General features: G+C 39.3%; 1 protein-coding gene across 6 annotated transcripts in view; it reads left to right on the forward strand.

The window, feature by feature from the left end:
• dpp9 (dipeptidyl-peptidase 9) overlaps positions 1–15,748 on the forward strand; it is a 95,810-nt gene extending 80,062 nt beyond the window's left edge. For all 6 annotated transcript variants that reach the window (XM_059991650.1, XM_059991654.1, XM_059991649.1 and 3 more), the window contains 5 exons: positions 2,433–2,579; positions 6,111–6,263; positions 8,142–8,284; positions 10,660–10,771; positions 14,969–15,748. In XM_059991650.1, the coding sequence (XP_059847633.1) occupies positions 2,433–2,579; positions 6,111–6,263; positions 8,142–8,284; positions 10,660–10,771; positions 14,969–15,061 (648 nt within the window). In that variant the 3' untranslated portion in view covers positions 15,062–15,748. The remainder of the gene's footprint in view (positions 1–2,432; positions 2,580–6,110; positions 6,264–8,141; positions 8,285–10,659; positions 10,772–14,968) is intronic.
• The last annotated feature ends 987 nt before the right edge of the window (positions 15,749–16,735 follow it).

Raw genomic sequence — 16,735 nt, forward strand, 5'->3', positions numbered from 1 at the left:
AGACCAGTCATTCAATTTTCACATTGGGTCTGGGAGTCTTTTATGACATCTGCAACAATAGCTTGGCTTTGACTGCATAATGTTATAGACAAGTGATATGACTTCTGACAGTTCTTATCATAAATGATGAACTGCTCCCATGGTGCCTCTGGGATTTATACACCTTTTGAGGTAGTCCATTAATGTGCTTGCATTCTTCTATTTCCATTAGTTTTCTGGGCAGGTGGATAATGGTGAGAGTAGTTGGTCAAACTGCTCTTGGGCAGTTTCCATTCTATCTCCGTGACAAGTTTACTGTTTGTCTTTTCCATCTCAACTGTGCTTCACAACCCAACCTTTCTCCACCACTTCACACAGTGCACATAATGAATTTTACCCTGACAACACATCTATTTCACCAGCTTTGTGGTGTACGCACGCTTTGATATGAATTTGTATATCATTGTGATTCTGGAAAAAAATTTTAAAGTTTTATGCTTGCAAGTCTTCTGCCTTTTTGGAGGTGATTTTTTAAAAAATCCGTACTGTAGGTCCAATTTACAGTCTACATTTATCGTTTGATGTCATTGGTCAAAGTGCACAAAATTTTCTCTGCTATTAATATTTAATATGCTATTGATAAAACAATTCACATAGGGATTTAATCAAAATCCATGAAATGATGTGTTGGGTTAACAAAATCCTGCATGTCTATAAAAGATGCCAATTATTATAGCTTGTCCAATGTGACGATTCCTATTCTCTAACACACCCTTCTTCCATCTTCCTTTCGCTAAAATAGCAAATGCATTTATTAAAGGTTTGGAAAGATCTGAGATCTACAATGGAGGTTTATCAAATCATCTCAGTGGAAGTTTAATAATTCTTAGCATAAAAGGAGCATGGTTGCAGTGACAATGTTTGTTTAGTTTGTTAAATTAGCTATAAGTGCGATTTCACCCAGTGAGATATTTTTATCTCTGTATTGCATTATTTCTACGCTAGCTGTTTGTTCTACTGGATCAAACATCTCATCCAGACACTATTTTCCATTCCTGAAGTAATCCACGAAAACTTGTGCATTGGTGCAGTATTATTGATAGTCTTCAGGAACATACAGCACACAACAGGCCTTATGGCCCATAATATTATGGCAATCCCCTTAACCTACTCCAAGATCAGTCCTACCCCTCCTTCCTACATAGCCCTCATCTTGTTACATGCACATGCAGTTCAACTCTGAGTGATTATGCAAAAAGTTTGATAGGAGATGTTATTCAAACTTTCTGCATAATCACTCAGAGTTGACCTGCATGTGCATATAACGAGAGCTGTATAACTCATTCCCTTCTACCCTAGGCCATGAACTTATCAATCACCCCTGCTATGGACTCTTTCTGAAAGTCCAAGATCCGTATGCTCCACGACCGCTGGACTAAGTGTGTAAATGTAGGAGGGGACCACGTTGAAAAATAAATGTGCTAGTTTTTCTGAAATTGACTCCTTATATCTTAGGCCACAATCATCCCCCTCTTATTCTGCTTTCAAGTTTGAACTTCCAAAGTGCATCACTTCATATTTTTCCAGATTTCCACTGCACTGCCTTCATCGATATACTTTGTCACCTCCTCAAAGAATTAATTCTGGCTTATGAGATAAGACCCGCCCTCTTCCTTCCCCCCACCAACTCTGAAAAAGCCCTAATCAGACTATGTTTCTCCAAATGCTTGTATATATCTGTAAGAATCTTGTAGGGACTCCTTAATTTCATTCCATAGATTTCGCCCAAACTGTTGATAGGGTTAAGTTTGCCATGTATGTTACATGTTATGTTATACATTATTACATTTTGGAGGTAGGGTTTATTCTTATAATACAATGATGGCATTTGTTTCCTGTTGGAATAAAATATGTCAGAAGTAATTACACATGTAGATTTTTGTCAACACTTCGACAATCTTCCCAATAGTTTTCCCACCCCTGACATAAGACTTACTGGTCTATGATTCCCAGGGTATTCCCTATTATCTTTCCTGAGCAAAGAAATAACATTTGTTACCCTCCAATCTCTGGCACAACTCTTATGGTAGTGAGAACACAAAGATCATCGCTGAAGATGCAGCAATCTCCTTCCTTGCTTCCCATAGTATAGCCTTGTGTGTATCCCTTCTGGCTCTGGGGACTTTATTTATCCTAATGTTTTCAAAACATCCAGCATCTCTTTCTTAATATGGACATGTTGTAGCATATCAACCTATTCTATAATGACATCACATTCATCAAGATCCCCCTCTGTAGTGCAGAACTCACAGCCAGCCTTAATCCACAAGTACCTATTAAGTTACCATTGTATTAGTGTGTGTTATGCATTCAACAATGGAACTGTTGGTGGAGATCTTTAGTTTTGCATGCCTGATAAAATATTGACTGAAATTGTTTTCCTTGTTGTGTAGGTACAGCTGGTGAACAACTCATTTAAAGGAATAAAGTATTTGAGGCTGAATACACTGGCATCACTTGGCTATGCAGTAGTGGTGATCGATGGCAGGGGATCTTGCCAGCGTGGTCTTCTGTTCGAAGGTTCCCTCAAAAACAAAATGGTATTGTACTTTTATCTATTAATTTTAAAGTGGCATTTAATTGGGCATGTCTAGACCTACCATTTTGTTATAATTTATAGGTGGGTTTTATTTTAAAACTGTCACTCTTAAGAAGGCATTGATATTTTCACAAAGGTTAAGGTTCCCCAGACACTGCTTATTAATGCTGGGAGCTCTCTTTTGCTGAAAGTGATACTTATTTGATTTTGAAAATGATATGCACAGACATATCACAGTCTTAAAAGACGACCCACCTGTAAGTGCAACTGTAATACTCTGCCTTGCTCCATGGAATTTATTCTGCTATCTTTGGGTATTTTCTGAGATGTGATCTGCATTTTCTGGTCTGAAGTTTTTTCAGCAATTCTAAACTGCTGGCTATGACTCTCATTGCCGTAGAGAACACCCAACTTTTGTCTGATAGACTTGATAAACTGGATATATGCAAGATTTGATGAACAACAGTCACACGTCCACTATAGCAAACCTCTCCATAAGACAAAGATTTACTCCCAGTTTGGCACTAATCTGAGCACTTCTCTAAACTATTATTTGTATCAGTGTTTCTTTTTATTAAGGGTAGAATTTCTCTCTTGACTTCATATTTAGCTGGAATATGAAAAAGCTCAGTATTTTGTATCAAGTTGTCCTTCCACAGAATTAAATGTTCTCTATTCTACAAACAAATTTATCATACTGCATCCCACAGTGATTTGATTTACAGATGTGCTGATTTAAGAAGCTGGTGTCAACTCTCAGAAAGTTAAAATATTTTCGTAACAGGCAGTGAATCAGCCTAAGCAAACCCAAGATGACTATTTACAAAATCCAACTTCATTTACTGTATTTAGTCCCCACAATGTTCAGGTGCTTTAGCTTTAGAATGTACCTCAGTGCAACTGTTTTACATTTCCACATGATCCATTTCCATAATTCATTGTGTGTTTGAATTATCTCTAAAGCATTGGGCTCACGCTCCACTAATATTATACAAGTAACTTGTGGCCAAGATTCAGGTGATTTTCATTTCAGATTATAGTGGATACAAATTTTCTAGTTTATTTAATCAATTGGTATATCCAATCAAGTGGGGATATGACCTCTGTTGGCATTGCCTCTTTATGAGCATTCATCGTCAAGATCTATCGCTTCTGCTGGCAAGTAATTATGACAGCGGAATTTTATACTGGCCTTACTATGCCAAATATTAAAGTGTCTACCTATAACATTAAGCAACACACAAACTGCTGGACGAACTCAGTAGGTCAGTCAGCGTCTAGCCAAGACACATCTTCAGGACTGGAAAGGAAGTGGGAAGATGACAAAATATAAAGGTGGGGGTAGGAGAAGGAAGATAGCTAGAACGTGATAGGTGAGGCCAGGTAGGTAGGAAAGGTAAAGGGTTGGAGAGAAAGGAATCTGAAGAGAGAAGAGTGGACCATAGAAGAAAGGGAAGGAGAAGACCCAGGTGGAAGTGATAGGCAAGTGAAGCGAGATAAGGGGCCAGAGTGGAGAATAGCAGAAGAGGGGAGGGGAAGGGAATTTTTTTTCAAACTGGAAGGAGAAATCAGTATTCAGGTTGGAGGTTACCCAGAAGGAATATAATGGGTTATTCCTCCACCTCATCACAGCACAAGAGGAGGTCATGGATCAACATGTTGGAATGGGAATGGAATTGGAATAAAAATGTTTGGCCAGTGGGGAATTCCACTTTTGGCAAATGAAGCAAAAGTGCTTGAGCAAGTGGTCCCCCAATTTGTGACGGTTCTCACCAATGCAGAGGAGGCCACATCAGGAGCACCGGACACAATAGACAACCCCAGCAGATGTGTAAGTGGAGTGTTGTCTCACCTGTAAGGACTTATTGAAGCTCTGAGAGGAGGTGACTGGGCAGGTGTAGCAGACCTTCCAGGTAAGGCAACACTTCACATGCAAATCTGCTGGGATCGTCTATTGTATTCAGTGCTCCTGATGCAGCCTCCTCTACATTGGTGAGATCCGTCATAAATTGTGAGACTGCTTCGTTGAGCACCTTCTCTCTATATGCCAAAAATGTAACTTATCTGTGACCAAACATTTTAATACCCCTTCTGACATGTCGGTCCGTGGCCTCGTCTTGTGCCATGATGAGGCCACCCTCAGGGTGGAGGAGTAGAACCTTGTATTCTATCTGTGTAGTCTCCAACCTTATGGCATGAATGTCGATTTTTCCTGCTGTTAAAAGAAAGTTCCCTCCCAATCCCCTCCTCCTATTTCCCACTCTGGCCTCTTGCCTCCTCACCTGCCTTTCACCTCCCCTGGGTCACTCCACCTTCCCTTTTTCCTACAGTCCACTTTGCTCTTCTATCAGATTCGTTACTCTCCTGCCCACCTGGTTTCATCTATCACCTTCTCACTATCCTGTTTTCTCCCCCACCTCCACCCTTTATTCTTACCCTTTCCTTTCCGGTCCTGAAAACAGGTCTTGGCCCGAAACTTCGAGTGTTTTTTTTTCATTTCCATAGATGCTGCCTAGCCTGCTGAGTTCCTCCACCAGTTTGTGTGCGTTGCTTTGGATTTCCAGCATCTGCAGAATTTCTCTTGTTCATGATTTGCTACCCTATAATATTGTACTTACAGTGTAATATTCTGTGCTAATGATGCCAATGAGAGACCTAATTCTGAAAGTGACTGCTGATTTAATACCCCTTATATTGGAAGAGACAGTAGTATTTTATCCTGTAATCAGACTTGCCAGTCTAGAGTCCAGTGCACATTTTGAACTTGCCTAATTACAAAGAAAAGTCAATTAATCTATCTAGCACATCTTTCCATATAATGGCAAAATTCTTAATTCTATGAGATGAGAAATAATAGTCTGAACATCATTTTTTAAAAAATAGGAAATCATTTGCTTCTACTTGCTCAAAAAGAGATACCCAGGCTTATCCTACCTTGCGGCATTTGGTCCTTGTCTTTGCAAGTTGCAGTTCTTCAAGTACACGTCAAAATGTATTTTAAATGTTTTGAGCACTTCTACTAATTGTGCCAGTTTTTCAGTCGGTGAGTTCCAGACCCCCATTACAATCAAAGTGTGGTTTAAAAAGAAAGGTCTCTGCTTTCCTCTTTTCGTAACCTCTGAAAGGAAATAATTCTTTAGTTAATGTTTTATTCCCCAAACACTGTCAGTTTTTGAAGGTTATGACTGGTCATTCCACATGCCTGACTTAGTTTTGGAATCTTGTATTGACAGTTTTTATGACATCTACTATTGAACAGCAAGTTTAAATAATTCTGCAAAATAAATACTTAGAGAAGAGATGAACCTTGATAAATTAAACAAATTATAACTCACTTCAGTACTTCCATGTTATTGGGCCTTCAATGATTTGCTGCTACTTAATAACCCCACTAGTCTCTAATACATTTCCACCAAAGAGCCGGGACATCTATAGCATTGATAATGGTTGTGCTCTTATTCTCCGATATTGTGCTCGTAACCTCGGAATACTAACGAGTCTTCAGTCACCATTTGCTGTTCTCTTCCAATAGGGCCAGGTAGAGATTGAAGATCAGGTGGACGGATTACAGTGGGTTGCAGAGAAGTATGGCTTCATTGATCTTAACAGAGTTGCCATCCATGGTTGGTCGTATGGAGGTTTCCTCTCCCTCATGGGTTTAATACACAAGCCTAAAGTCTTCAAGGTAATGAAAACACTATCTGGACTGAATCAAATGCATAGATTCTTTTTGTGTAAACAGCATAACATCATAACTCCAGCACCAGTTGCAAAGTACATTGTTTATATTTGCTGATCTAGGTCACTGTATTCTGTCTAATTCTTTACATCACTTTTCACAAGATGCTAATTTAAACACCTTGGTAATTTTACTGTTTGGAAAGTTCTTTTGTCCTTTAAAATACAAATGAAGAAAGCCACATGTGTACACTGCTCTGAGACAATGGAGTGTTGTGGTTATTGACCAGAATGAATTTGATGATAGGCTAGACTAAAAGCAAATATTAGCCTTACAGGAAGTTGCTGTAGGCTGTGAAATATAAAACAAGCAAACTTGAATCAGTCAATAACTGTATTTCTGCAATCATGGCATTAAAGACTGACACTATGCATTGTTGCCATAATTTCCTTCACAGCAGATGGTAAAGGTATTAAAGCAGCAATCTTCAGCACTGGAGTAGTTTTCGCTACACTCATATTCATTCTTGCCAAACTCTTCTGTAACTCTTGCCAAGATACATTAATCTTCATTATCCTTGATCTACGTAGCATTTGATACACCCGATTGCTTCCTCCTTCCTTTCATCTCACATGTTATTTCAACTCTTGGTTCCATCAATAATGGTTTCTCTTCTTGCTCAAAGTCCCTCTTAATCATTTTTTTTTCTCTCTTATTTGCCTACTAAACACCATCTGCTGACTACACTGGGTAACATTAGCTAATTTTTAGACTACTGACACCTAGTAACTCTATTTACAAAATGTCCACCTTTGTAATTCTACTGCATGCCATTATCATTGAGCCAACATTTTCTGCAACGGGATAGTGGAGTCAGTCATTAGCTTGCATTGCTGTTGGATGAATTTTTTTTTAAATTGCTGATGCTGAAGTTCTGAAATAACAAAAACAGCTGTGAGGTGAGGACAGTTATGCAAAACCTGACAACTGTGTTGAATGCTAAATGTGCTAATGACGAAAGACAAATGAAGCCAACCAAGCTCATCATGGTCAAGCCCACTTACGTCTTAACTTGTTCTCATGCCCAAAATGTATTAACTTTCCTATTTTTTCAATCTAAAATCATTTTAAGAGTTCTCACAACTGTACACATCGTTCATTTATGCATTTAACCACTCTGCTTCTGGGTTTTTTCTTCCCTTTGTTCCTATCAAGTACTCCTGCTTGAATTTATGACTCTCTCCCTATAAGGTGTACAGATTTCAATAAAATCATATTTAATGAGATATTTAAAAGAACATGTGATAAATGGTACAAATTTCAAAGTGGTGCAACAGGAATTAAACGTTTTTGCTTAAAATTAGGAATGTGGAAAATAGGTTAACAAATCATTTAATGCGGTGTCTTGGATACTGGAGGTCAGGTAGAGTACAAAAGCCAGAGCACTAAAACAAAATAAAGTTTTAAGTATTAGTTTGATTATAACTGGATTTTTATTCTGGTCTGAACACCTCACTTTAGGAAGGACGCACGGGTTTTCTGTACAAAATGTACTGGAGCAGTTCCAATCTGAAAGAGTATCATACAAAAAAATCAAACTGAAGTAAAGCACTAAAGTACTCCACTTTTAAGCAGTATTGGAAAGGGATTTGATGGGGCAAATAAAAGCATGGTAATTTTTTCAGCATAACGATAAAACAATTTCCAATGTCGAAAGACAATAACAGGAATATATAGGGGAAAGAGCAAAAGGACTAGATGCAATGTGAATTTTTTTTTAAAAAGCAGATGATTTTTAATGGAAATGATTGATGGATATCAGGGGTATTACACCTCATAATGATGCGTTACCCAGATGTCATAGTGTACCTTAATACCTTGTAGATTGCCATAGCTGGTGCCCCAGTCACAGTCTGGATGGCCTACGACACTGGTTACACAGAGCGTTACATGGACATCCCAGAAAATAATCAACAGGGTTATGAAGCTGGTTCAGTGGCGCTACATGTTGATAAACTACCAAATGAGTGAGTAATTTATTTTTCAAGCCAGACACATTTTGTCCCAGCATCCTTTATCAACATTTATACACATGAGATTTCAACTACTCCTACACCATGCCCTCCCTGGATTCCATTGCATTTCACAAACAGCAAGATGAAGGGTCTTGACCCAATATGTTCACTGTTTATTCCCCTCCATAGATGCTGCCTAACTTGCTGAGTTCCTCCAGTATTTTGTGTGTTGTATTATTTTCTCTACTGTTTATCCAAATTTCTCTTGCAAATAAGTTACGACATAAATGTCAAACTGAGTTATCTTATGGCAGGTATAATTTTTAACATGAAATATTATGTGTTTATCATTTGGGTAAGTTTACAAGAAATGATTTGGGTCTTGTATACAAAGTGAGCATCTCTATATCAAAACAAGATCTTTAGAAAGGGTAGATGAAATGAAGGGAAAAGGCACATTTATGGAATGTGACAATAAAGCAGGGGTTCCCAGCTTTTTTTATGCCATGGACCCTTACCATTAACCGAGAGGTCTGTGGACCCTGGGTTGGGTACCTCTGTACTAAAGCAAAATATTGGAAGTATAGTGAATTCTGGAAAAAGATAAGGTTTGAATGGAAATCCTTTCAGTAAGTGGGGTTAAATAAAGAGTTTGGTTGAGACAGAGAACAAAACGCAACATACAAATACTTATATTAAGAATATTATGCTTTGAGCTTTTTAAACTGCAGGTTAAAAAGTACTGAATCCTTTACAAAAGGGTGTTTTGCAATTGCTTGTATTATGGATAAATAAAAATAGCCACAACAGAGAAGAAATGTGTAGAATTAAATAGTTATTATCTGCTTGTGTTCTCTTGATACCAGTAGCAATATCAAATTTAATAGATTTGAGATAATTCTCAGGTTCTCATCTACCCTGCAAATTCATGCCTCCATGGCATCGAAGCCCAGTGGTCATTGGATTCATTGTCACAACAAATGTATATCCTCAAGGTGGAAACACGAGTCTGCAAATGCTTTAATCTGTTTTAAGAAAAACACAAACTGCTGGAGGAACTCCATTAGTTGAGAAAGGAACTGTTTATGTTTCAAGTTGAGATGCTGATGGAGTCTTGATCTGACACAGCAGCAATTCTGTTCTCTCCACAGACGTTGCCTGACCAGCTATATTCTTCTAGCACTTTGCTTTATGCTCCATTTATTTAAGATGTCTAAATAACAATTGAATATATATTTCTCTTAATGCATTTTTGTGTAAGGGAGTGGATGATGGATTATTTAAATATACCCTGCTTGCACAAATGTCAGCATTTGTAGAGTTTCTTCTGAAATGAGCTGAAAGTAGCAGCATTTATTGACAACAGCATGTCAGCCAACAATTGGGAGGTCGGGTGGGGTATCCAAATCTTAGCATACAGTTTGTTGTAGAGAGAAGTTTACTAATTTGTTCAGAACATAACTTAGTTTGAGTAAGCAAAAACTGCAGCAAAGTTGGAAATAGTAATTTCTCCAGAAAAATCTAGTGGTGAAGGTGCAGATAAAGGTCATTCACCTTCAGACATTGATTATTATACTTGATGCAAAGGGGAATTGCCCAGTTATCTCCACTCTGGCTGTAATATTTTCATAATAAATCAACTAATGTGAAATACAAGGGTGGGACCCTTAGTTTAATATGTGTGTTCTTTTAACTGTTTTCCTTCTAGTCTAAAATAAAATTTGAAAATCATTTAAATCATTATGTAGCTGATAACAGCTGGAGTTTGTGGATGGCATTCATTAGTTGATTTCAATTAATAATCGCGATTTCCCTCAAACTCTGGCAAACATCTAAAGATATTTCTTGGAACTCATCTGTATAGTGCGTAAACCATGTAAGGTTCATGCTATCATTGGTGTTAACTTCCCGAACAGTTGAAAGTCCATTAATAAATTTTATTGTACCTCAGGCTAAAGCATATATTGACATTTGTATATTTAGTCACAATTACAGAACATTTCTTTATATAAGGAATAGTTAAGTTTCTGTAATTTGCAGTATAGACTGTTTTAATTTGAGAGTTTATTGTTCATAATTATTTTAAGTTAATTAATTAAAATCGAAGTGTATTAAGAGGGAATTGTCAGCAACCTAGCTTGGCTTCATTCCTAGGTTGTTGAACATTGAACACATTTTTTCTCCACAAGAGGTTAAAAAATAACCTTGTTATACTTGCTCTATTAGTCACGTTCTAAATTGTGTTAACAGTGGATTGTGAAAAATCCTTTGGCCTGGAAGGTACTTTGGACAGCATCCACGGGAAAGCAGATCTAGCATTAGGAGAGGGCATTTTGTTTTTTGAATTTGTGCATATTGTTGTAATGATCTGTACTTTATTCATCTAGGCCCAATCGTTTGTTGATTCTGCATGGATTTTTAGATGAAAATGTGCACTTTTTCCACACAAATTTCCTAGTCTCACAATTAATTAGAGCTGGAAAGCCATATCAGCTTCAGGTAAGACAACATTTTGTGAAAATCAATAAACTGCATATGTTTTTATCCCCCCCCAGTTCTAACCCCCAGTGTCTTGGACCTGAACTGTTTTTCTTTCCACAGATGCTTCCTTACCTGTTGAGATTTTAACATTTTCTGTTTTTATTTTAAAAATTACTTAATGTAGGATCACTATAAGTGGGCGGTTAATGGTCAATTGGACTTTGTGGGTTAACAGACCTGTTGTGAGCTGTATCTCTGTGACTCTATAAACATTTTGTGATTTATTTGTCTAGCTAAATGAATTACAAGATGCTGACTGTTCATTTTTTCTCATCACTCCGGTTTTTAGAGACCTTAACATTTCTATTCCATTAATTAAAATGGAACTTTTAATATCTCTGTCCAGTAAAGATTTCCAAAGCAGCAAATATTCTGTCTAGCATCTGTGGAAAAGGAAAGTTAAAATGCCCATTGAAACACTAATACCTGAAGTAATTGCCTTGTATTCTTGAGCAGTGAAAAGAAGGATTAGATTACAGGTCCCAGTTTTATCATGTTCTGTCTTTGTTCTTACCTGTAAGTATGGAGATGTGCAAATCATGTTTCATTTATTGTTACTGACTCTAAAGCTTGGAATTTCCCACTGAAAAAGTATTGGAAGTATCACCAGCGGAAGGACTAGTGCAAATCCAAAAATAGCACACTGTCACCTTTGCAACTGCAATTGGGAATGGACAATAAACACAAGCACCAGAAAGTCACGTTCTGTAAATGGGCAAAAATGAAAAATCCCAACTCCTGTCAGTCTTTCAGAGATGATGTAAAATATCACAATTTTTCTGCACTGTTATATAGATACTGGCAACTTTTTCAAAGAACACCTTATTACTAGATTCAGAAGCCTTCATTTCTAGACTCTAACAAAAACAATGAGAGTGTAGATGGAGAGTGCACATTTTTGTGGGGACAACATTTATAGATTGTACCACTACATCTGTTCCCTGGATGAGGCTTTCCCTTCTAGGACATCAGAGATGTTCTCCTTCAAAGATCAGAGTTTCCCTTCCTCCACCATTAATGCTGCTGTCACCCACATCTCCATTTCCCAGACATCCATGCTCACCCCTCCTTCCCACTGCCTTAACAAAGATAGAGATCCTGTTGTCCTCACCTGCCACCCCATGAGCCTCCGCATCCAACAACACACACAAAATGCTAGTGGAACACAGCAGGCCAGGCAGCATCTATAAGGAGAAGCACTGTCGACGTTTCAGGTTGAGACCCTTCATCAGGACCAACCGAAAGGAAAGATAGTAAGAGATTTGAAAGTAGTGGCGGGAGGGGGAAATGTGAAATGATAGGAGAAGACCGGAGGGGGTGGGATGAAACTAAGAGCTGGAAAGGTGATTGGCGAAAGTGATACAGAGCTGGAGGGGGGAAAGGATCATGAAGACAGGATGCTAAGCTCATTGACTTCATTGACTTTGCCTCCAACTTCCACGCTGCCCTCAAATTTACCTGGTCCATTTCCGACACCCCCCCCCCCGATCTTTCTGTCTTCATCTCTGGAGACGACTTATCTACTGATATCTACTATAAGCCTACAGATTCTCACAGCTACCTGGACGATTCCTCTTCCCACCCTGTCTCTTGCAAAAATGCTATCCCCTTCTCACAATTCCTCCATCTCCGCCACATCTGCTCTCACGATGAGGCCTTTCATTCCAGGACGAAGGAGATGTCTTCCTTTTTTAAACAAAGGGGCTTCCCTTCTTCCACCATCAACTCTGCTCTCAAATGCATCTCTCCCATTTCCCGCACATCTGCCCTCACCCCAGCTGCCTGCCACCCCACTCAGGAAAGGGTTCCCCTTGTCCTCACCTACCACCCCACCAGCCTCCACATCCAACGTGTAATTCTCCGTAACTTCCGCCACCTCCAACGGGATCCCACTACCAAACACACCTTTCCCTCCCCCCTCTTCCTGCTTTCCGCAGGGATCACTCCCTACGCGACTCCCTTGTCCACTCATCCTCCCCATTCCTTCCCACCTATCTCCCTCCTGGCACTTATCCTTGTAAGCAGAACAAGTGCTACACCTGCCCTTACACTTCCTCCCTCACCACCATTCAGGGCCCCAGACAGTCCTTCCAGGTGAGGCGACACTTCACCTGTAAGTCAGCTGGTGTGGTATACTGCGTCCGGTGCTCCCGGTGTGGCCTTTTATATATTGGTGAGACCCGACGCAGACTGGGAGACCATTTCGCTGAATACCTACGCTCGATTCATCAGAGAAAGCAGGATCTCCCAGTGGCCACACATTTTAATTCCTCGTCCCATTCCCATTCTGATATGTCTATCCATGGCTGCCTCTACTGTCAAAATGAATCCAAACTTAGGTTGGAGGAACAACACCTTATATACCGGCTGGGTCGCCTCCAACCTGATGGCATGAACATTGACTTCTCTAATTTTCGTTAATGCCCTTCCTCCCCTTCCATGTTTAGTTTTTTTCTCTCTCTCTCTCTCTCTCTCTCTCTGCCCATCACTCTGCCTGTTCTCCATCTCCCTCTGGTGCTCCCCCCCCCCCCCCACCTTCTTTCTCCTGAGGCCTCCCGTCCTATGATCCTTTCCGTTCTCCAGCTCTGTATCACTTTTGCCAATCACCTTTCCAGCTCTTAGCTTCATCCCACCCGCTCCAGTCTTCTATCATTTTGCATTTCCCCCTCCCCCCAATATTTTCAAATCTCTTACTACCTTTCGGTTAGTCCTGACGAAGGGTCTCGGCTCGAAACGTCGAAAGTGCTTCTCCTGATAGATGCTGTCTGGCCGGCTGTGTTCCACCAGCATTTTGTGTGTGTTGTTTGAATTTCCAGCATCTGCAGATTTCCTCGTGATTGCTCCGCATCCAACACACCATTTTCTGCAATATCAACCGTCTTCAAAGGGATTCTATCACCAAACACATCGTTACCTCCCCCATCACTCAACACTTCCCACAGGGCTTGCTCCCTCTGTGATTCCTTTGTCCATTCATCCCTTCCCACTAATCTCCCTCTTGGCACATATCACTCCAATTGACAGAAATCCACACCTGACTATTCACCACCTCCACTCCATTCAGTGCCCCAAACATCCTCCTAGATGAGGCAACACTTCCTTTTTGATTCTTTTGGGGTTGTCTAGTGTTTGCGACACGCTCAATGCAGTTTCCTTTACATTGGTGAGTTGAGGATTACTTTGTCAAACACTGCTGGTCCATCCTCTGCTCCTTTCCTCCCTTCCCCCTTCTATTCCCCATTCTGGCCTCTTGCCTCTTCTTCTCACCTGCCTATCACCTCCCCCTGGTGTCCTTCCTCCTTCCCTTTCTCCTATCGTCCACTCCTATCAGATTCCTTCTCCAGCCTTTACCTTTCCCAGCCACCTGGCTTCACCTATCAGCTTGTCCTCCTTCCCCTTCCCCAATCTTTTTATTCTGGCAGCTTCCCCCTTCTTTTCCAGTCGCAATGTCAACTGTTTATTCATTTTCAGAGATGCTGTCTGACCCGCTGAGATCCTTTTTTATTTTCTGTGTGTTAACCTGATCCCACATTTATGTGCTGTCAATTTTCATCTTCAAATGAACAGATACGATTATCTTCCTCTTCCACATTATGAATAAGGAACACTGAAATGCCCCAGTTCCTGCAGTGATGAAGGACAGGTTGGGAACCAAATGTGGTGCTTAGAGAGACTGCATAGAAACATACTTTTGCCTATGAAACTGAGCCCAATTTTTAAATAATCATAATCCAATCTGTTTTGCCCCACATTCTAAACAACCCCATACCCCTAGTTTCTACCACTGTGCACTAGGTGCCAGATAACCTACCCAATATGTAAGCAGAGGACTCAGAGGAAGTATCAGAGACTGTTCTGAGGTACAATGTTGGACTTCATTTGCTTGAGCTGTGAAGCATAGCTGCGCTACTGTGCTGCTTACTTGGCCTTAATCGCAACTATGAAGCCATCAGGAGAACTAGAAAACAGATGTTACTTGCCTTCCAAGTGTTGACAGTCTTAGTGCTGCTCTATACATATCATTGGTTTCTTAACTTTGAAATATTACTTTTCTGTGTTACTAGTTGACTTGTTTATTATTATTGCTCCAATTTATTTTAAATTTTTAGCTTTGGCCTTGCTTTGAAAATAAAAATATCTTGCCTGTTGCTACAGATTTACCCTAATGAGAGACACAGTATTCGCTGCCCTGAGTCTGGAGAGCACTATGAGATAATGCTGCTACACTTCCTACAGGAATACCTCTGAGAAAAACAAAATCAACAGTTAAGAAACACAAGAAATGATTTTAGACCATTGCTGATATTCAGTCCCTGGTGACTTGCTTTGTCAAACAGGATATTTGCCAACCTCACACTCTCCCCAGAAATCTTCAGTCCTAACCAGTTTAACATTTTCTTTATGACTTCATTTCTGAGCAAGGGGAAATACTGAATTTGGTTTAAAACTGTGATTTAATATGACTTGCTAGCCTGAAATTACTTGGTTAAATGTACATAAATGTAAACAATGCAGTTTGGAGTTGGGAGTTGATTCACTTAATTGTATATTGGCATTGAATACAACTTTTCTTTTTACATGCCTTAAACTCCACGATGGCTGGAAATGAGCAAAAATATCTGAAATAACTTCAAAAGACTTGTCCAAGCCTGCTGTTGGGAATTTGATGTACTTTGTCCTTTGGCTGATCGGGTTAGCAGCCACATTTCTGAAATTCATCCCCATAGGAACTTAGTCTCACATTGCCATTTAGTGTAAGACTTGTTTTTAACCTTTGCAAGTTGCACCACCCAGGGAGTGTGTTTCAGGGCAGGAACCAACTACAACTTTACTGAGTATTCAAAATGTGTATCAAAAGAAAATATTTTTATGAATTCTTATTCTTTTATAATGAGTGTATGGCATTGTAACTCATTAAATAATTGTATCACTTAATTTAATGTGCATTGATTTCAAATTCTTTACTGACTTTAACCTTGTTCCTGAAGATACAAGTCCTTTTTGCCTTTTACCATAGGTTCTAGGTGTTCTTGGGTTCTTTAGCAGAACTGGTAATTCCCAAATTCATATTCATTGTCCCAAATGTTATATGTGGCAGAAGCTAGAATGCTACTCAATATTCATTCCTATCCTTATCTAATTGCAGTAACTTCATTTTAATAATTGGCTTAACATGTTTAAAATATACAATTTTATTAACATGCAAAGGGAAAATTGGATGCTAAGGCAAGCTGAGGAAAATTATACAATGATCTGAAGTGTGTTCCTGACCATGGATTTGGGTGGGTTTCATGGAGAACTGCAAAGAGCAAGGTTGGAGAAGATGAAGGAAATTTAAACATAAAGTCTTACAGTAGAGTCTACGGGGGAAATAATCACTGAATTTGTGTTAAGTTGAACCAATTATGGAACATAGTCACATTGAGATTCTTTTTAAAAAGTGCACAACTTTAAAATAAAAAGAAATTTTTAGCCATAAGCTCAAATATTCAGTGATCTATAGACTTCTTGGGGATTCCCAATAAATAATGAACTCACATTTTGCTTGCATAAATTCCTTTCACTGGTTTCCAATTACAAACATGATTTAGTGGTACCTCCAGGTTGTGCAAAAGCCACAGATGTTGGGGTAAGGGGAGGAAAAAGAGAATCACAGAAAAATAAATGATGAGACTGCACCCTAAATATCAGAGAGGTCTGGTTTCTCTACACTTTATAGTACTATAATGGTTCATTAAATTGATTCTTGAGATTGGGGTGGGATGGGAAGAAGTCTTTTAAGTCTTTAGGGTCTTTTAAAAGACTCCTGGATAGGTACATGGAACTTAGAAAAATAGAGAGCTATGGGTAACCTTAGGTAATTTCTAAAGTAAGGACATTTTCGGCACAGCTTTGTGGGCCGAAGGGCCTGTATTGTGCTGT

This window comes from Hypanus sabinus, chromosome 16 (assembly GCF_030144855.1).
Source record: "Hypanus sabinus isolate sHypSab1 chromosome 16, sHypSab1.hap1, whole genome shotgun sequence".
NCBI lineage: Eukaryota > Metazoa > Chordata > Chondrichthyes > Myliobatiformes > Dasyatidae > Hypanus > Hypanus sabinus.